We start from the raw sequence: 21,512 nt of genomic DNA, 5'->3' as shown, positions 1-21,512 counted from the left end.
CCCTACTTCAAATTCAATCATACGGGCCTTGTTAAAGATCTTCTCTCGTTCTCCCGGTCTGTACAGTAGAAACATTTTTTCGCCACCAACTCGCCACCGGCCAAAGACCAATGTTGAACCCCGCCTGATGCAGTTCATTCCTCCATCCAACCTTGATCCATCCCCACTGCCACCAGATCATTCTGTGTTTACTTTCCAGACTTTCTTAACTTTGAACCTTGCCTCACCACCATTCCCCAAATCCCTCAGCATGCAAACTAACCTTGCGTCTTCAGAAAGAACTGCAATTCACCACCTAAAAACTGATCCAGATCTTATGATCTTACCTGCTGACAGAGGCTCCACCAACTGATGCTTTGAACTGCAACGATTATGTGGCAGAAGGACTCTGCCATTTGTCACATTCATCCACCTACAAACCCTGCCACAGTGATGCCATTCCAGAAATCCAGCTGGATCTCTAGTCTCTCCACAAATCCTCAGGCCCGTCACAGAATCTCTTGCGGGAATGCATCTTTGTCTCCTCACCTCTACCCCTTCCTGCATGCCTACCTTCTGAAAGCTTCCTAAAGTCCGTAAACCCAACCACCCGGGACACCCCATTGTGGCTGGTTACTGCACCCCCACTGAGAAAATCTCTGCTCTCATAGACCAACACCTTCAACCTACTACCACAACCTACCTACCTGTGTAAAAGACACCAACCATTTCCTTCCCTGACAACTCTCCACGCTTCCTATTCCTTTACCACATGGTGCTCTGCTTGTCACTATTGATACCGCCTCCCTTTACACTTAACATCCCTAATGCCCATGACCTTACCACTATTGAACACTACCTTTCCCATCACCTCATGGATTCTAAACATCCTTCCTTGTAGTCATGGCCAACTATATACTCACCCACCATTACTTCTCCTTTGAAGATGTTACTTACAAAAGAATTTGGGGTACGTCCGCGTGGCACTATCCTATGCCAGCCTATTCGTGAACCGTCTGGAGTAATCCTTCCTAGACACCCAGAATCCCAAACGCCTCACATGGCTCGTATTCATTGATGAAATCTTTGTGATCTGGTTTGAGGATGAGAACACCCTGTCCACATTCGTACAGAACCTCAACATCTTCTCCCTCATTCGCTTCTCCTGATGCCACTCAGCAAGCCACTTTCCTCATTGTCGATCTCCACCTCGACGATGGCTACATCAGCATCTCTGTCCATATCAGACCTACCGGCCACCAGCAATACCTGCACTCTGACAGCTGCCGTCCTTTCTATACCGAGCAGCCCCTTCTGTACAGCCTAGCCACCCGTGGTGCCGCATCTCCAGTGACGAGCGGTCCCTTTCGAAATATACCGAGGGTCTCACTGAGGCCTTCGCAGACCTCGATTATCCTCCTAACCGTGTACAAAAACAGATATCCCGTGCCTTATCCTTCCAGTATCCAGTCTTGTGACTCAGTACCACCCAGGATTGGAGCAACTGAATCACATTCTCCATCAGGGTTTTGACTACCTCTCGTCATGCCCTAAAATGTGTACAGAAACCTACACAGAATCCTCATCCGTCCCTACACAACACCTGCTCCCAACCCCATGCCTCATGGCTCATATCCTTGTAATAGACCTAGATGCAAGACCTGTCCCATACATTCTCCCACCACCATCCTCTCCAGTCCGGTCACTAACATCACCTATCCCTTCAAAGCCATGACTACCTATGAAACAAGTTATGTGATCTGTAAGCTAAGCTGCAACCACAGTGTTGCATTCTTTGTGGGCATGAGAACCAACAAGCTTTCTGCAACAATGGCCACCAACAAACTGTGGCCACGAAACAGCCGGACTACCCTATTGCCGAATACGCCACCTGACACGATGTTCTTCATTTCAGTGACTGCTTCACAGCCTGTGCCATTTGGATCGTTCCCACCAACACGACCTTTTCTGATTTGGGCAGGTGTGAACTCTCCGTGCAGTATATCCTACATTTCCATTAGCCTCCTGGCCTCAATCTTTGTTAGTCACTGTCATTACCCACCTAGCCATTTCCCTGTTCCCATTCCAGCACTACACAGCCCTCTATTCCATATTCCGCCAACACACTCAGTTTTTTTTTTTTTTTTTTACTCCTTTTCCACTACCTGCTCCCCCCCCCCCTCCCCCCATCCACCTTTTCCCAACCTCTGTCTAACCTTCAGACTGCACCTAGCTGCCCTGTCCTCTCTCCTTCTTGTCCCTGTACACTCACAATCAGCTCTTTACTGTCCCCCACCCCTACCCTGCTATAACTCCCCTCCCCCTCCCGTCGCTGCCTCTTCCCTACACCTGCCCTCCAGTTGCCTCTCCCATCATGTGCTGCCACTCACAGTGTGGCCACAGCAGTCAGAGACTGTACTCATGTGTGCAAGTTGCATCTATGTGAGTATGTGTGTGTACGTTGTCTATTCCCGACGAAGGCCTTGTTGGCTGAAAGCTCACTTTCTGACATCTCTTATTTGTAACTATCTGCGACTCATCATCTCCACTATATGGTGAGTAGCAACTATCCTTTTCATAACATTGTTAAATAATTAGTGAGCTGTTTATGAACTATGTGTTCTGAAGCCTTGGATAATGCTAGTAGAATCAAAATTAGTTTGCAGTTGGAGGGCTGTTTGGCAGGTCCCTTATGCGTTATGAGTTCCATTTTCCAGGCTGTTGGGAAGGTGATGGAGGTCAGAGAATGGTTAAAAATGCCTGTTGTTTTGGGCAGTAGAGGATCTACAAGAAGATTGATCATTTCCACTGTTATATTATTGTGCCCTCCAGCTGCCAAATGGATTCTTGCAATTGACTTGCAGACCATGTTAGGGTTTACTGGCTGCAGAAAAAAATTTCCATTTGTACCAACCACTGACATTTTAAGAGCATCGATGGTTTCTGCCGTTTTGCATTGGTCGAGTAAATATATCAGCGTGGGGAAATACTCATTTAGATCATCAATAAGAACTAGAGGTTCAGCTGCAGATTTGGGTTTGCCTATTCGTAGACCTCGTAGATTTTTCTGTAGAACACCAGGTCGGTGAAAGTCGTCGGTTAGTGCCTGGGCGTACCTTAGCCTTGCATTCCCAGCAGATTGACTGACTCATCTGTGTAGTTGCTTGTATGTGAGATGAATGTCAGATGTCGGGTTCCATTTGTATGTCCTGTGTGTTGTATCTCTGGACACTCATAATGTGCTCAAGATGGGCCGTAAGCCACAGTGCGGTTTTTCTCCTCGCTCTTAACTTTTCTTCGAGGAGCATGTTTGTCGTATAAATTGCAGTGAAATTGGACAATTCATTATTTTTGTTGAAGTTATTTCATGCTGATGTCTGCCAAGAAATATCACAGGCATCAGCTAAGCTCAGACATATTCAAGAGCTAAAAACTGTAAAAGTCATCACTTGAGGTTTGTTCTTTGGGCATTGCAGTGAGTCAGTTATGATATTACATACAAGCAGACAAGCCAGGTGCAGAAATCTAATTGGTACAAATTACTCTGAAGATTTGGCAAGAAATATATAGATACGCATATGAGTGTCTGCTGTATGACAAGTTGGCCCACAAGGAATCAATGTAAGGTTTTAACAGGAAAATATGCTATTGAATTTTGACACAGAAGGACCGTTGTTTTGAAAATTCATGTTGATGTCTCCAGCTACAATTGCTGTTCGTGCAAAGAGTCAAGCCTTGAGAATGCAGATTCAAAGCTTGATAGCGGTCCAACTTTAGGTGGGCTGTATATTACACAGATGACACACATCCTATTGAGCAGTTTAATCTCCATAAACATGTATTTGGGCTGTTTGTTCTCAATTTTATACATGAGCATGACCTTGGGGAACAAAATTCTGCATACGTAATTATGCTGTCACACTGCCCCTTTGTCTGTCACATTGGTCATGTCTCAGAAAAATATGACCACCAAGGCTTACAGAATTGGAGGGGATACTCAGCTTCAGTCATGTCTCTGACAAGAGTGTGACATGATAACCGAGGTTGTGAAGTATGCATCTGAATTCAGTCTACTGGGCTGGTAAGGACTGCACATTTGTGTGAGCGAGCTTTAGAGTAGAGCTATCCTGAGTCATTTTTGCTATTTGATGGCAGGTAGGAGGGACAGCTGTCCCGGGGTCAGTCATAACCCAGTGCCTTGTGGAATGCAGTGGGCAGGGGAGGAGAGAGTGCACAGAGCTGTAAAAGGCAGGTAGGAAGTGGGATGGAGATGCCAGTAGAAGTAGAAGATTCAACGTCAGACTTGTCTGTCACAGAGTATGAAGGCTGAAGTTGTGTGGGTTTTCGAGAGACTGATAATACGTGGTGACAAGATGAGCTGTGTATAATAGTATGAGACATTGGTAATAAGAGTGATTACGCTAATGCTGCTGCTGATAATAATAATAATAATAATAATAATAATAATAATAAAAGTAAAGCTAAAGTAGTTGGTTCTAGAAACTTTGTAAATAGGTTTTCGTGGGATGGTTTCCGTTTATCTTCAAGTGTGTCCCAGATCAGTTCTGTTTCTCTGTAACACTTTCATGTGAGTTGAAAAAAAGTTTGACCATTCTTGCGGCTATTCTTTGTGTCCATTCAATATCCCCCATTAGTCCTATTTGGTACAGGTCCAAGACACTTGTGCAACATTCTAGGATGGGTCACATGAGAGGTTTTTTATGTAATCTCCTTTGTAGACTTATTGCTTTCCCCTAGTATTCTACCAATGAACTGCATTCTCCCACCTGCTTTACATATGACTGAGATTATATGATTGATTGATTTCATATATCTACAAATTGCTACACCCAGGTATTTGTACGAGTTTACCAATTCCATTTGTGACTCGCTGATATTATAGTCGTAGGATACTAAATGTTTTTCATTTTTTGAAGTGCACAATTTTATATTTCTGAACATTTAAAGCAAGTTGCCAATATTTTCACCACTGTGAAATCTTATCGAGCTCTGACTGGGTATTTGTGTTGCATTCAGACGGTACTTAATTATAGACAACTGCATCATCTGCCAAAAGTTTGAGGGCACTATTAACATTGTCTGCAAGGTTATTAATATACAAAATGAACAGCAAGGTTCCCAACACACCTCCGTGGAGCACACCCAAACTTACTTCTACTTGTGTCAAGGACTCTCGATGTGACATAACTTACAGCATCCTCCCTACCTAAAAATCTTCAGTCCGGTCACAAATTTCACTTGGTACCCCAACAGTTGAACATCTCATAATAAGTGTAAATGTGGCATTGAATCAGATCCCTTTTGGAAATCCAGAAATACTGAATTTAACCAATTGCCTTGATCGATGCCATGTGAGGAAACTGCAAGTTGGGTTTCACACGATATGTAGCAGTACTTCGACTCACTCTATATTCTTGAAGATTCTCGTGATGAGGAGAATATTTTTAATGTGGTGCCTCCAATGCAATACTTTTGGAGTTTTTCCAACAGGATTCTGTGGTCCAAGATGTCAAAAGCTTTGCTGAGATCTAATAAAACACCAGCAGCATTTTGTTTATTATCCAGTGTATCTAGAGCATTTTGTAAGAAATTATATGTGGCACTAGTCATAGATTTATTTTTCCAAAAACCATGCTGGGCATTCGTGAGAATTTTGTTTTTATCCTGAAATTCTATTGATCTGTTACACATGATTTTTTTCAGTGATTTTGGCAAAAACTGATTATAATGAGATTGGTATATAGTTTTCTAAATTTGTTTTGTCACATTTTTATGAATAGGGATCACTTTGACAATTTTAAGACTGTCAAGAAGGATGAGTTGATTATCTCTGCAAGGGGTGTTGTGATGTTTTTAATACATTCCTTTATGACAAAGTCTGGAATACCATCTATTCCTGAGGACTTTTTTTTAAGGTTTTTGTTACGTGAATGATTTCCTTCGGTGTTGTGTCATAGTGATATATTGAGTGGAGGCAAGAACTTACTTTGTTCTGTTGGACTGTCTCTCTTATTATTAATTGTTAGATTTTTTGTACTGTCTTCATAGTGCTACCTGAAGAGATTTGCAGTCTACAGTGGTCAGTAATTATCTTGTTATCTCAGTTCAGGGCGATGTTTTCATTTTTACTATTTCCTTCCTGCTTTATTACTTCCCAGTTTGCTTTTGTTTTCTGACTCTGATATAAACTTATCATTGGCTATTATTTTTGCCTGGCGTATGACTTTTCTATACACCTGAATAAACATTGTAATATAACTAGGAGCGGGAATATGTTGTGGTTCTTTTGGTAAGTGAACAATTTTCTTTTTGTGTTGCTCAAGACTTTTATGCCTCTAGTTAACTATGACTTTGCTTTTAGGTTTGTGTTCTTTACCACCCATGTTTTGACAGGGAATGTTGTTGCAAAATAATAGCTGAAAATATCAGAGAACTGTTCAAACTTTTTGTTGGTGTCATGCAGTTCAACCTTTTTGTTGGTGTCGTGCAATTGAGAAACTTCTTCCCACCTTTCTCTTGATAATAAGTGACTCGATGTTTTTACGCTCTGTGTGTTGAACTTTCTTGCAGTCACAGTTCTTTTTATTCAAAATCCAAGTGATCAATTTGTATCTTGTGCTTACTTTTTCTTTGTAAGTTTCACTTTTCAACTATCCCCCACAGGCAAAAATATAAAGTGGTTAGGTCAGGGGACCTTGGAGGTCAAAAAACGTGATCTTTTTTGCTGATCCATCTGCTGGAGAATAAAAGGTTGAGATGATGTGTCAGCTGATTACTAGAATGTGCCGGGGTTTCCATCATGTTAGAGGAATATATCCACCATTGTAACCAAAGAAATCTCTTCCAGTAATGCTGAAAACTTGTTTCATAGGAAGTGTAGATAACGGGACCCTGTAAGACGATGTGGTAACACAACAGGCCCAATCAGCTGATTGTCTGTCATATCACATCACACAATTACAAAGAAATCTTTATGAAAATGTCTCTCCACGAAGGCACCTAGGTTTTTGTTGGATTGCCAGTGCAAATTGAAAGTGTTTTTGGTATTGTCTTGAGTGAAAGTGGCTTCATAAATAAACAGTATTAATCCAGATAACAATTAACCAACAACAAACTTCCAACTGTGTACCTTTATCTCCTTCTTGAAGGGTGCTGAATCTGCTGCAAATGATAAGGATGGAGGATGTGCATATATAACATTCTTGTGCATGGATCACAGACCCGTTCAGGAATTTTGCAGGAGCTTGTTGAAAGCCTACATTCTAATGATTGAATAATGTCTTCTACTTCATCCAAACTCTGTTAATTTTGCATCTTCAGATTATAATGAATGCTAGGCAGTGTATCAGTCTCACACAGTTTAGTGAAAGTACGAGGCAGCACTTCAGAATCTGGTACTCCGTGTTTAGGAAATCATCTACAGTTTTCTCAAAACCCATACACAAATACCTCATCAGCATGCTCAATATTTGTAAATATGTGCTGTGTGCTTAAACAGTATAGTAGAATTAGCCAACAAATCACAATTACAATCACAGCTGAAAATTTCAGTTACATCACTCAATCACAATTCCACAACTTGAACTTCAAAATAAAAGTAATAGTTGATTTTTAACACACAGCAACTGAAGTACTAATACAGGAAATGAAAACTTATTCCTGAAACCAGCTGTATCTCAGTACCCATAAAAATTGGTCTTGTTATATGGAATGTTAATTTATTTTTATTGGTCTGTTCTACCACCTCCTAAAATGTGCACTATTCCTTCTTAAACACTATGTATAAATAAGTTGTAAACCATAAACCACAAAATTTTTATTTTTGCTAGAGTGTAACATTTTCACTCAATTTAAAGCATTAGCTAAGTCGCAAAATCCTCCCTGTTTTGTGGTTCCAATAATTTGCATGTGAAGACCTATTTATTCAGTTTGGATGTGGTGCACATGTCTCCACACACACACACACACACACACACACACACACACACACACACACACACACAGAATGGTCCATGCACGTGCATCCATACACATGCCTATGCCCTTAGAACATGCTGACGAACAGGCCAGCCAGCATCATGAAGGGGCATAGGCAAGCACGGCCTGTAATTTTGTGGGTCCTTTCTTTCACCACTCTTAAATAGAGCAGTGACATTTACTTTTTCCAGTCACTCGGGAATTTGGACGGCACAATATATTTGCGACAAATGGAAGATAAATAAGGGACCAATGCCAAAGAGCACATACTGTAAAACCAAATCAGGATACCATCCAGACCTGGCAACTTATTTGTTTTCAACTCTGTCAGTTGTTTCTCAATCGTAGGGATGTCTGTTTCTATGTCATCCATATGGGAGTCTGCTTGAGGTCAGATCATGGTATGTCTGTATGATCTTCCTTTGTGAATGATTTTGTAAATGCAAAATTTAAAACTTCAGCTTTCCTTTTGCCGTCTTCTATTATCTACTCCATAGAGGAATTTTTAGATATAAATTAAGAAAAAAAAGAAAAAAATAAAAATAAAAAATAAAGAAAAACAAAAAACACAAAAAAATAAAGTTGTTATATTAACTTAAGTATGTTGTTAAATTGACCTAATTATGTCATGTATTGGAAAATTCGACTCGTTCCACATCATTACGAAATATCGTATTCATGATCCATGGAACTAGTATTAATCTAATCTAATCTAATCTAATCACATCAAACTGGCTAATGAGTGACTGAATAGAGGCCTTAAGCCTGTATAGCAGTTTTATGTAGGACGAAAATTTTCTCATGTTCTCATCACGATCCTTTACTAATGTTCAATGTTGGAAGTTGCATTGATTTTTTTATATAAACATTAATTTCTACTAACTTCTGTCTGTCGAGATTTCTGCACTCTTTTTTAAACTGAGAGCATTGTAACAGTCTCTGTCTCCTCAGAATTTTCCGAATTTTGTTAGTAAACCACGTCTTTTTCATCTTAATCCAATTACTTGGCACATACTTTTCAAGTGCATGATTTGCAATCAGTTTAAACTTTGCCCACAATTCCTGTACATTCACCTTATTGAAATGAAATGATATCCATTCATTGTCTGTGTAGCATGCTGATAGCTGCCTATGTGCTCCCTCCACCATAATAACTCTTCTAGCCTTCTTGGAGGATTTATTAACTTTAGTAACCATTGCCGCTATGATGACATCATGATCACTAATCCTCATATTAATACTGACACTGTCAATAAGGTCATACTTCAAGATGTTCTAAGAACAAAACTGGTTGTAGGACAATAAATGTACAATAATACAAAAGAGATTGTTTTCGTTAATCATTAATATCAGTGTCATCTGTGATGCTTGACATGGTTACAGCTTTTCAGTTCTCAAAATGTACAGCTTGGTCAAGATCCTTGAAAGCAGCCATTTGGCAAAACCTAGAACATATAATGGTGATCTTCAGTACAGTGCCACTACCTGAATCCAAATTTTTCATTTTTTTGCTAAAGAGAAGCACATGAAACAGTCTGTGAGTTGTCTGCTGCTCACAATAAATTTACAAATTGTTTTAAAATTGTAAATTCCTTAATGAAGCATCTCAAATTATGAATTTTTTGTGCTCAATGTCTGTATTGGAGTATATGTTTTGAAACTCTCCAGCCATCTTTGACTGTTTCTGTTGCTTAATTAAACAAATTTTGTAATGTAGCCCTGCAGGATAAGATTTTTATACAAGGTATAATTATTTTTTGAAAACATTGTGTGTTGCAGATAAGGTAAATTTAAACTTGGCTACCATTGCAAATTGCATAATTCAGTTTCATTTTTACACGTCTAAAAATATTATTTTCTACTGTGTATAGTTTATGATAGTGCCACAAGTGTTAAATTGGCTAGCCAATAACTTGTATTGGTTTCTGATGTGTGGGACTGGAAAATAATTCTTAAAATTTCAGGTACTGTTTCTCGCAGGATGAGCAGTTCACCAAGTGTGGAGGAAACACAGAAGCGTACTGTAAGTAAACAGCAGCAGCAAGTTCATCGACCTGGTGGTATGACACGAAGTACTGTGTCAGCTGGGAAGCTTGCTCCCACAGATGCAAAGCGGCGAACATCTTCAGAATCTCCGTCATCATCATCAGTTGATCGAAGAAGTGCTCAGAAATCGTTTCCGTTGGATGAAGACAGTGACACTCCACGTTTTCTGCTGCTGATAAAGGTGAAATTGAGATTTCAGTTCTAATCAAAACCTGTGATTTAAAATGGGGAAACAATGTTTGATGATTGCTAGTTATGGTGCTGTATGGTGCTGTATATACAGAAAGCATGTTTCTTATATAATACATATATCCAACTTAATGTACAGCCATAAATGGTAAACCATGTATTTCTTGGGTGATTTAATGTTTTTGTTTTTGTTTTGCACTCAAAATTTAGATTCACTAATGGATCATACCATACTTATACTATTTATAGTGCTGTTTTAATTGACCTTCCATCTTCCAACAATGCAGTTTTAGACATTCTAGGCAGTTAAAATACAATACTGATTAATGTTATTTTGTGTGTGCCCTTGTCTTAACTTTTACTACTGCTTGATTACTAGTAAAATGACATTCTAAAGCTTTCCTATGCCAATCAGAACTGGGTAGTAGCTATAAATTTTCCATCGTTCATGAAACAAAGTGAACATCTGTACTGACATGTTCCACATCCACAAGGATCTCCTCAGCATGGATCTATGGAACGAAAAACTAATCTAATCATTACCTTTACTGTAATGTCTTGACGGTACCTCATTGAAGACCTTGCAATGTTTCACCGTAGTCAGGATTTGAATGAAGTATGCATTATTGCTTATATGATTTAAATGCTGTTGGCTAGTTGCTTAGCTGATTAGTTTATTCACCCACAGATCATTAACACAATAATATTTGACATGTCGTCTTAGTTGAATGAGAGAAACACTTAAAATATTAATTCATTACAGTGACATTGTTACTAATTGGTTTAGCTGGCAGAGGATTTACATGTTGATGTTAAAACCTCTTGGATATTGGTAATGCCTCGTTCTTGATGAATCTTCTGTTCCCATGTCTCAGCTCGGGTGGTTTTCCAGAAACAGTCTGCACACAGTAGTTCACTGTCAAACTTGTGCTTATTTAACGGCAATAATTCTGTCATTTATCAACACCAATGTTGATGATTGGCTGTAGTATGACATAATTGGAGTGATGGAATCTTTACAAGTGCCCGGAGGGTGAGGTGTGAATGGCACCTTGTTCCTGTTTATACACACATCAAAAAAGCTTTGCATCACCTTCGTTCCCAGAACTCCTGAAGATAGATGTTGACCATGGATATTGTATCACAGACACAGTCCCTTTGACTGTTCAGAGAAGTCACTAAACCTGCCAAAAGATGTAAACAACCATGCATGAGCAACGCCTATTAGATGGAGGGGGTCCGACAGCCGATCAGTTCCAGTTATTCCACTAGGAAAGAGGTACATGGCTTGTGTTGTCTGTAGTTCAACCGTTCCTAGACAGTCAGTACTGCAGTTTGATCATGTCCACATTGTTACTTCATGCCAGAAAGGGCTCTCAACAAGAGAAGTGTCCAGACGTCTTGGAGTGAACCAAAGCAATGTTGTTCAGACATGGAGGAGATACAGAGAGATAGGAACTGTTGATGACATGCCTCGCACAGGCCGCCCAAGGGCTACTAGTGCAGTGGATGACCGCTACCTACGGACTGTGACTCGGAGGAACCCTGACATCAATGCCACCGTGTTCAATAATGCTTTTCGTGCAGCCATAGGACGTCGTGTTACGACTCAAACTGTGTGCAAAAGGCTGCATGATGCGCAACTTCACTCCCGACATCCATGGCGAGGTCCACCTTTGCAACCATGACACCATGCAGCGCAGTACAGATGGGCCCAACAACATGCCGAACGGACCACTCAGGATTGGCATCACGTTCTCTTCCCCGGCGAGTGTCGCATATGCCTTCAACCAGACAATCGTCGAAGACGTGTTTGGAGGCAACTCGGGTCAGGCTGAAAACCTTACACACACCATCCAGCGAGTGCAGCAAGATGGAGGTTCCATGCTGTTTTGGAGTGGCATTATGTGGGGCCGACGTATGCCGCTGGTGGTCATGGAAGACGCCATAATGGCTGTACGATACGTGAATGCCGTCCTCTGACCGATAGTGCAAACTTATTGAGATCGTATTGGCGAGGCATTCGTATTCATGGACAGCAATTCGTGCCCCCATTGTGCACATCTTGTGAATAACTTCCTTAAGGATAACAACATCGCTCGATTAGAGTGTCCAGCATGTTCTCCAGACATGAACCCTATCAGACATGCCTGGGATAGATTGAGAAGGACTTGTTTTTGGACGATGTGACCCACCAACTTCTCTGAGGGATCTACACTGAATCGCCATTGAGTAGTGGGACAATCTGGACCTACAGTACCTTGATGAACTTGTGGATAGTATGCCATAACGAATACAGGCATGCATCAATGCAAGAGGATGCACTACTGGGTATTAGAGATTCCGGTGTGTACAGCAATCTGGACCACCACCTCTGAAGGTCTCGCTGTGTGGTGGTACAACATTCAATGTGTGGTTTTCAAGAGCAATAAAAAGGGTGGAAATGATGTTTATGTTGATCTCTATTCCAATTTTCTGTACAGGCTTCGGAACTCTTGGACCTGAGGTGACGCAAAAATTTTTTTGATGTGTGTATTTGCTTCCAGTGAGAGCATCTTCATCGCATTGAGTGTGGATACTCATGCTTTCAGTAGTTGAAAGATAATCTCTCGATTGAATATGAACGGGTATTCAGTTATTTTGAATGCCTCCATGACTTTTCATTTGTGTTGGTGCGCAGTGCATTTGCTAAAACATTAGCAGTCGGTACACTGACCGCATTTCTCACTATTTTCCACTACAGCTGACTTGCTGGGTTATTTAGTATTCACATGTCATTCATGGTGTTTAAAAGTTCCTTTAACTGCATGATCTGTCTTCCCTTTTGCACTTTGTTACACTTACACCCAATTTAATACTCGTACACTATATATATTCATACTGTTTCACTGGTCGTTGCTTACATCGCACGTGCACGTGCACACACACACACACACACACACACACACACACACACACATGCACAGCTTCTGATTCTGCAGCATGACTGAGTGATGGCCAGTAATGTGGGAATGGTGAGGATGGGAGGGTTGGAAAAGAGAGTGTATAAGCAAAAACATGGCAGAAAAGCAAGGTGGTGAAAGAAGGGAGTAAGGAGGGAACAGTGGAAAAGGAAGAGGTGAAACTTCCTGACAGATTAAAATTGTGTGCCTGACCAGCTCTTGAACGTGGAACCCCTGCCTTTTGCGAGCAAATATTCAAACAACTGAGAATTCCATGCACAGCTCATCCAGGAAGTAAGCAGGAGAGCTTCTGTAACATTTTTCAAGGTAAGAGAGAAGTACTGGCAGAAGTAAAGCTGGGAGGGCACTTTGCGAGTTGTGCCTGGATATTTCAGTTGGTAGAGCTAATGCCCACAAATGGCCAGTGTTCAAGTCCTGGTTGAGTGCACAACTTTAATCTGCATGGCAGATTAAAATCAGCACAAACACCACTGTAGAGTGAAGATTCATTATGGAAAGGAAGCGATGGCTTAAAGAACTGTGACTAAATAAGGAAAGATAGCCAAGGAAGAGGTAAAGTGGACAATATACAGTGTAAATAAAAATGACAAGGAGGAAAAATTAAATGGGTAGTATAAAATCAAAGGAAAGGAAGAGGAGAGAAATGATAGAAGGAAATATGAAGAGAAGAACCAATAGAAGCTGGCAGCAAAGTGGAAAATGAACAATAGAGACAAATGGGAGTTCAGGTAAGTGATTTGCGAGATTGTAAAGGTGTTACAGTAGGTCCCAGATTTTCAGTCCTGAGATGCTAATTTTGGGGACAACTGCTTAGATTGCACTGACCCTGTATCAATTGTGTAGTCATCTGTGTTGTGTGGAATAGCACGGTTTACTGTTGTGTGGTTCATTATATGGCCGTTATTGTAGTGTAGTGCTGGTCAGCTGTGTGAATAGAAAGCAAGTTGGAGGTAATGCCCTTGTAGAGTACTGCACAGTGATTGTAGAAAGTTTATAAATGAATCTTTCTATGTACAAGACGTGTGGAAAATTCACTGAATGGTCTCAGAAAATAAAGGAAACAAGAGCTGCAAACAAAAGAGCTTTTCTGGCCTCCAAAGTTGTTATATATTGCCAATTCATCAAATATGGGGTGCCTAGGGAACCTGCTTCTTGGATCACTAGACAACAATTCAAGCAAATCATATTAAAGAGTTTTTATTGCAGAAAATAAATGACAGTACTTAACTTTGAGAAATACATATGTGACGCAAGCAAAGGCCAATGCAATATAATCAATATCTTTCAGTATGATGATTCTAATACAAGTGAAGGAATATAGTGGATGCTACTATCACGGTTGCCGGTCTTGACGCTCTCTTACGTCCTCTCGGTGTAGAGGGTGCTGCTGTGCTGGCACTTGATTTTACACCGGAATGAAGGTAGTCTTCATTAGCTGCTACACAATTCCTGAAATTAGTTATGAAACTGTTGGGAAAGGTCAGCAAATGCCTTTTGTGGAATCACTCAAGGTACACTGGTCACGTACTGTTGGTTAATCGCACCGTTAAAGGAGATGAGACCTGGTGCTACCGATATGATTCAGACCGTCAGTAGGAGGGTGTTCATCATCTTACCTGCTTCCCAAGAAAAGTTGGCTGACAAAATCCAATATTCAAACAATGTTGATCACCTTTCTTGACAGGAAGTGCTTGATCTGTCAGGAATTTCTGCCCACGGAAGGTGGGGAAGATAAACACCTAGCCATTGACTGTTGTTTTGTCTCCAGATCATATTGATAGCATTGATCTCCTGTAGTGATGCAGCCTTACAACTTAGTCAGAAATGTGTTTTAGCTAATGGTGATTACTTTGAAGAGCAGTAAAGGTATTTTGTTTGCAACTCTTGTTCCTTTATTTTCTGAAACCATTCACCAAGCTTTTTAGATGCATCTTGGGTTTATCTTTCCTGTCTGCGTCCTGTGGTACACGTGCTTGCTATGTCCTGACGCACTCCTAGAAGTAGTTCTTCATTCCTGTTTTATTCTCCTGGTTACTTCCTATCATCCACACGAACTTTCCCATGCCTCACTCAATGTACATTTCTATGCCAGTCTAGCTAGAACACCATTCATATGTGGTTTTCTGCAGCCTCGGAAGTGGATATGTAGCTGTCTGGAAATGATCTCTTTGCTTTGAGAAAGAATGGAGCTCAGCAAGCAGACACTAAATAATTTGTATGCCAATCTGTCACTCAACATTTCTTCTTGACTGTGACTGGTACTCCATCATTGAATTATCATCAGAATGAATATTTAGAATGGTAATTCTGTCATTGTTGAAACTGACAGTAATGTGTGCAATATTCATGCGAGATTAACACAGCATTACGCCTGATGACCAAACAGCAAATTTGAAGCATTTTATTGATATGAGAGATATGTGGTTAGCTAACTATATGCTCCATAGGTTGTACTCACAATAAAGGTTATGATATGGAAACAGTTTACACATTTTGTTGAGTCAATAAATAAAAGTGATAGATGGCACATACATACTTAAAAGTTCACACATTTGTCTGCAGTTAAGCAATTGCCTCTCACATTTTGTTTCTTGTTTTCATTTTGGAATTTCCCTTATCATAATATTTACTGAAACAATATATTGCTACATACTGGCCTTTTATATTTTTAAGTGTAAGGTTACTAAGTAGGTAGGTTCCACATCACTTACTTTTGCTACTGTGGGTGTGTATACACATGCTGCTGCGCCATTGCACAGGTGCTGTGGATGTGTATACGTGTGCTGCTTGGGTTTTCCTACAGTGCTACAGATGTCGATCTGCTTCCTGAGCTACCAACCTCTCACTGCTGCAGATGAGTTACTTGCAAATCTTGGCGAGTAAAAAGTTTTGAGTGTTTATTATACAACACATGTGCCTCACTGTGTGCTACAATTTGCAACAAACTGAATTTTGTTTCTTGAATTGTTCATGAGATATGACTGTTGTTATGACCATATGATTTGTGATGCACGAGGACATGAATGGGAGCCTTGCACGTGACCGTCCTTCAAATATAAAACAAATCTTCTCACTAAGCAGTGGCAGAACACACACATTAAAGAAGTTTATAATTAGGCAAGCTTTAGGAACCAGTGGCTCTTTCTTCAAGCAGAAGGGCTGAAGGGGAAGGAAGAGGGGTGAAGGAAAAGGACTGCTGAGGTCTTGGAAAGTGGTTATATTTTGGGAAAGCCACCCAAAACCACAGGAGATTTATTGCATGGGATGAGAAGGAAAGACTGATTTTTGGGGACTGCATCAGATGAGACTTGAAAAAAAAATAATTTATTGTTTTTGTTGTTAAATATAATTCAAAATAACTTGAGAACAAAATGAGATATCATTTTGCTCTCAATTTTGAATGGAATTTTGATACCTGACCTACATTTCATACCCTGCGATGTAGGAGCTGAAATCAACCCTACGCGAAGTTCAAGTAATGAGTTTTTACCTCTGCAAACTCTTTAAAGTTTGTGCAATGTTTAACATCATTTGATGTAGCGCAGCAAGAATGACAGAAAATGAAAAGAAAAGAAATTCAGTTCTTTTTTGAGTGAAGATATCAGATTGTAAGATGTGTAAAAATCAATTTTTTTCACCTAATAGTTTTGAAAACTTTAGACAATAGGTATTTAATATTGACTGGAATGCCATCTCAACACAGGCTTTTGATGGGTAGTACAGCCATAAAAAAAACCACTTGAGTATTGAATGCAGAGAGCATGTCCATTGCATCAAAAGCGTTAAATCATGGTTCTGTGAGAGGAACTGATATGTCAGATATAAGTGCTGTGTCTTGTTTCCCAAATTAGACAGATGACTTATCTGGCAGCATCACTGTGATTGAGACATGCTGTGATCTGCTTCCAAGATTTAATAGTTATGTATTTGATAGCTTCCTAGTATCAAAATTGTGTCTGATGATGAAACTGGCTATTTGTGATTTACCGATAAATTTCAGTTCTTGAGAAAAGTCTGTAGTCCAAGTGGACACTTGGTTTTAACATTTAACTTCATATTTTTTGAAACAAAGGTCTGTATGTGATTTCATGCTGGTCTCGTGTTTGTAACTGACTACTTATTACTATTTATTAATTTTTCTATGATAAAGATTTGTCATGGGCAATCAAGTTTAATTTATAATGAAAATAATTTGCGTTATCTGTGAAGAAATTATACTTGCACATAAATTGCCCCAAATAATTGTTGCCATGTGTACTTCACTCTTTTCTGAGCCATAATTACATTCATCCTGCCAGACTGTAGTCTGTGTGTCATTATGTTGCATTCACAAGTATCACAATTCTTATCAAACTAAAATGGGCCATTGCCAGCAGAAGAAATATACATTGTTGCTGTTATAGCAGTTTCCAATTTTTCAAACTCAAATAAGATTTTCTTGTATAAACCCCACTCACAATTCACAAATGTTTTGCCTTACTAAGGAGGTAGGCTAAAATATTATGCTGTAAGAAGTAACAAAGTACAGGAACTTACTGATTTCAAAGTACCCAAAGTTACTAGTTATTTTTATGACAGAGATTGCCAAAACTGAGTGTTTGCAGCTTCTCAATATTATTTTTTTTAATTTAAAATCTTGACCATGTGTGCACCAAACTTTTTAAAATGTTGCTGCTGTTTACTGTTTCATGTTCATACACTACAATCATTAATGTGGATGTACTGTCTATACAACAAACAACATCATTTTGAAGGATAGAAAAATCCCTTTGTGATCCCTTTATTGAAAACCAAGTATTTGTCATGTTTTTCCCTTAAAAGTATCTATTATTATGCTAACCTAAATACAAGGATATTAGCTCATGTAGAATTTTCTGACTCCCTGTTGTCATATGAAATTATCTCTAAGGAATGCATCTATAACAATGGTGTCTAAGAATTTGGATCACATGCTGTTCCCTGGCTTCATGCCATAGTGCTCAGTCAGACTGCACGTTTCCCACACTGCTTAGCCACACTGTCTGACCAGGAAGAGGGAGAAATGGCAAATGCACTGTATTTAAATGGCAGTGCAGTCATACTGCATGGAACTTAGTTTCATATTTCTCAACTACATAGATCACAAATGAAACAAATGTGCAGTATTATGTAATTATTTTGGGCATGCTGAAAGCATAATATAATTTTTATCCGGTACAAACTGTCAACATACAGACACAGAGAAAATTTTACAGATTTTTGCATTCACATTGCCTTGTAATCATCACTTATTTAGTTTCTTAATTTTTAAAAAAAAAAAAAAAAAAAAAAAAAAAGAAAGAAAGAAAGAAAGAAAGAAAGAAGCATCTCACACCCATATTATAGTCGAAATATTTTACTATGTTTGCAAATTCGGCATGGAGATGTGGAAACTCTCCCCGAGGAAAATAATTAGATGTCCCAGACAGTTTTGATGTCAAAGAATTTGTCTTTAAAAACAGGAATTACATTGCAGATCAATCAGTTACATCTGCACATACATAGGAATGCTTTCTACTGAAATGCAAACAGTCTTGAAAACAGGTGTAAGATTGGTAGTGTCTTCAACAATGTTTAGGAAACCATCCTTGTAATTCTTTCAAGGTCGCAATGATTTCTTCAAACCTCGTCTTTTATTTAATGTATGTGAGCTTCATAAATTCAACAATAGTGGGCTTTAAATCACAAAATTGTTCCAGGCATGCCCCTTCACTTAACCAATTTACTTCATAGTAATATGTGAGAATTGCCCATAAATTAAGGTCTCCAATGCTTTTTCACATAGTAAACATCATTTTATTGCAAAACCAGTAACAGTTTCGGAAAGCTTGGACTTAAGTTATTTTTCAATGTAGTCCCCGTCATGATCGATGCATTTTTGTTTGGACATTCTCCAGGAGATTTTTCATACCCGCATCATACCACTCTCCTGCCAACTTGTGCAGGAAGGAATGGCAAGCTGCCTTCAGCTCTTCAGAACTTGAGAATTTCATTCTCCCCCCCCCCCCCCCCCCCCCCCTCCACTGTTGTTTCAAGTTGGGGAACAAATAGCAGTCATTGGGAGCCAAATCAAGGCTGTATCGAGGATGGTCAATGATTTTCCACCCGAATTTGGTGATGAATTCTGTTGAGGTGCTGGTGGCGTGAGGGCAGGCATTATCATGGTGAAAATGAACTCCCTTTCCTTTTGTTCTGTAGTTTGTTAGTATTCGGAGTACCTTGCCACGTTGATTTTGCACCTCTTTCCAGGTAGTCATCCAGCGGTGCGTCTTTCCTATCTTAGAATATCGAAGCCATCACCTTCCCTGCTGACAGCATTTGCTTGAACTTCTTGACATTTGGAGAACTGAAATGCTGCATTGTTTTGATTGTTCCTTATTTTCTGGCATGAAATAGTGGACCCAAGTCTCATCCCCAGTTACAATTGAATCCAGAAATTCCTCGCCCTCTTCCCAGTAATGGTGCAGTAACTTGCGGGCACTTTTTATGTGCTTCCTTGTATGTTCATCAGTGAGCATCTGCGACACCCATCTCGCACACACCTTGTGATACTTCAAAATATCTGTCAAATTGTCCACAGTAGTCTTAGAGATACAATCTCTTGCACAGTCACACGCCGATGCGCAAGCAAAACTTCTTTGACTTTCGTCTCTGTCTTGTCCGAAACTGATGGACAGCCTTGTCGTGCGCGTTTGTACAGCCGTCTGCGAACTCCCTACACCACTTACTCACACTTCTTATGCCCATACACTTTTCTCCATATACATCGGTCAATAGGCGATGGATTTTACAGGGGTTGACCCCTTAAGCCACGGAAATCTAATCACAGAACACAATTCTCACTTGATGCAAGCTTTGATTTCCCTTCCATTGTTAACGGCTGCCATGCCGAGAATAAGCGTCACAGAGAGATAAGAACTGGCAAGAATACTGGTGTGTGACACAAGGATCATAGTGCTATTGTCAGATTTAAACCAGCTCGCTCCGTTCCAATGAGAGCTCATTAAAGACCTCACTTTACGGACAACCCTCATATAAAGTCTCCATACTCTTCATCCAGTTCCATCAGAAATTATTGCAACAGACAGTAGAAGGCATGTGACTTCAGAAATTCAGTTCAATTTCTTCATGTGCTCCAAGCCTGCAGATTTAGCACAAAATACCCCTTGATGTACTGAACAATGAATCCTCTCTGTCCATCGTTGTAATTGCTTGCTTTTTTTATTGTCAGATAAGTCTTTTAATTCTTCCTGCATGGTGTTGTAATGTTTCATAGCAAATTTGTAGTACACACCAGTTATGCAACTGCATAATAGATAGTGAAAATTCTCATCCCTCTTTTCTGTAATTCACATTTGTTTTTAATGATAGATTGCTAGACTGCCTCTTTTCATGCTAGCAGCCATTGGATTTGTGAATGTTTGTCATACCATGAATAAATAGTGAAGGGTAAACAGCACTGACAACAAGATTATGCTGAAATGAAGAGACATGCCAGCCAGAAAACCACACTGCAAAATTAAATTAAATATCATGGTGTGCCATGTTCTTCCGTGAAGTACTGAGCAAAGCTGAGATAGGTCGAAACTTGGCCCATGCCATGCCAGTGTGCTGCTTGTTGTGGGCAGCCCTCCTCTAAAGCAATGAAGTACTGAACTCAGTGGAAGCAAGCAGCTGGAACATTTTGTAAAGTTGGTAACTGCACTCCTTGCAGAGACTACTTGGAATTTTTACTCTCACTGCACAGTACATTTTTTCCTTAATAGTCTTTGTTGCTGGCAATAAAAATGGTAATTTAAATAATGAAATACTGCACCAGTTACCAATTTTTTTCATCTTAGCACAACATATTTTGAGAATTTATTCTATTTTCAAGCGCATTTCTTTACATAAATCTTTTTGTGATGTTTATGTAAATAAATGCACCTGAAAATGAGAATAAATTATCGATACATGTTGCGCTAAGTGTGAAAAAATAAGGAATTGGTGCAATCTTTCATTATTATATAAATAATGAATGACAGAGTTGCCGGCTTTCCAAAAATGTTGATTATAATGAACGAAAATACGAGGGCCGTTCAGAAAGTAACCTCCGGTTGATTTCAAAAAATACACCAAGTTAAATAAAAATATTTTAATACACTCCTGGAAATTGAAATAAGAACACCGTGAATTCATTGTCCCAGGAAGGGGAAACTTTATTGACACATTCCTGGGGTCAGATACATCACATGATCACACTGACAGAACCACAGGCACATAGACACAGGCAACAGAGCATGCACAATGTCGGCACAAGTACAGTGTATATCCACCTTT

The 21,512-nt window shown here is 39.7% G+C and overlaps 1 protein-coding gene across 1 annotated transcript in view; it reads left to right on the top strand.

The window, feature by feature from the left end:
• LOC126253700 (WD repeat-containing protein 91) overlaps window positions 1–21,512 on the top strand; it is a 231,609-nt gene that overhangs the window by 88,933 nt on the left and 121,164 nt on the right. The window contains exon 7 of the mRNA XM_049955227.1: window positions 9,942–10,204. Coding sequence (XP_049811184.1) covers window positions 9,942–10,204 — 263 coding nt within the window. The remainder of the gene's footprint in view (window positions 1–9,941; window positions 10,205–21,512) is intronic.

This window comes from Schistocerca nitens, chromosome 4 (assembly GCF_023898315.1).
Source record: "Schistocerca nitens isolate TAMUIC-IGC-003100 chromosome 4, iqSchNite1.1, whole genome shotgun sequence".
Taxonomy (NCBI): Eukaryota; Metazoa; Arthropoda; class Insecta; order Orthoptera; family Acrididae; genus Schistocerca; species Schistocerca nitens.
The sequence above is the reverse complement of the archived record's forward strand: the minus strand, read 5'-3'. Positions and strand labels throughout refer to the sequence as shown.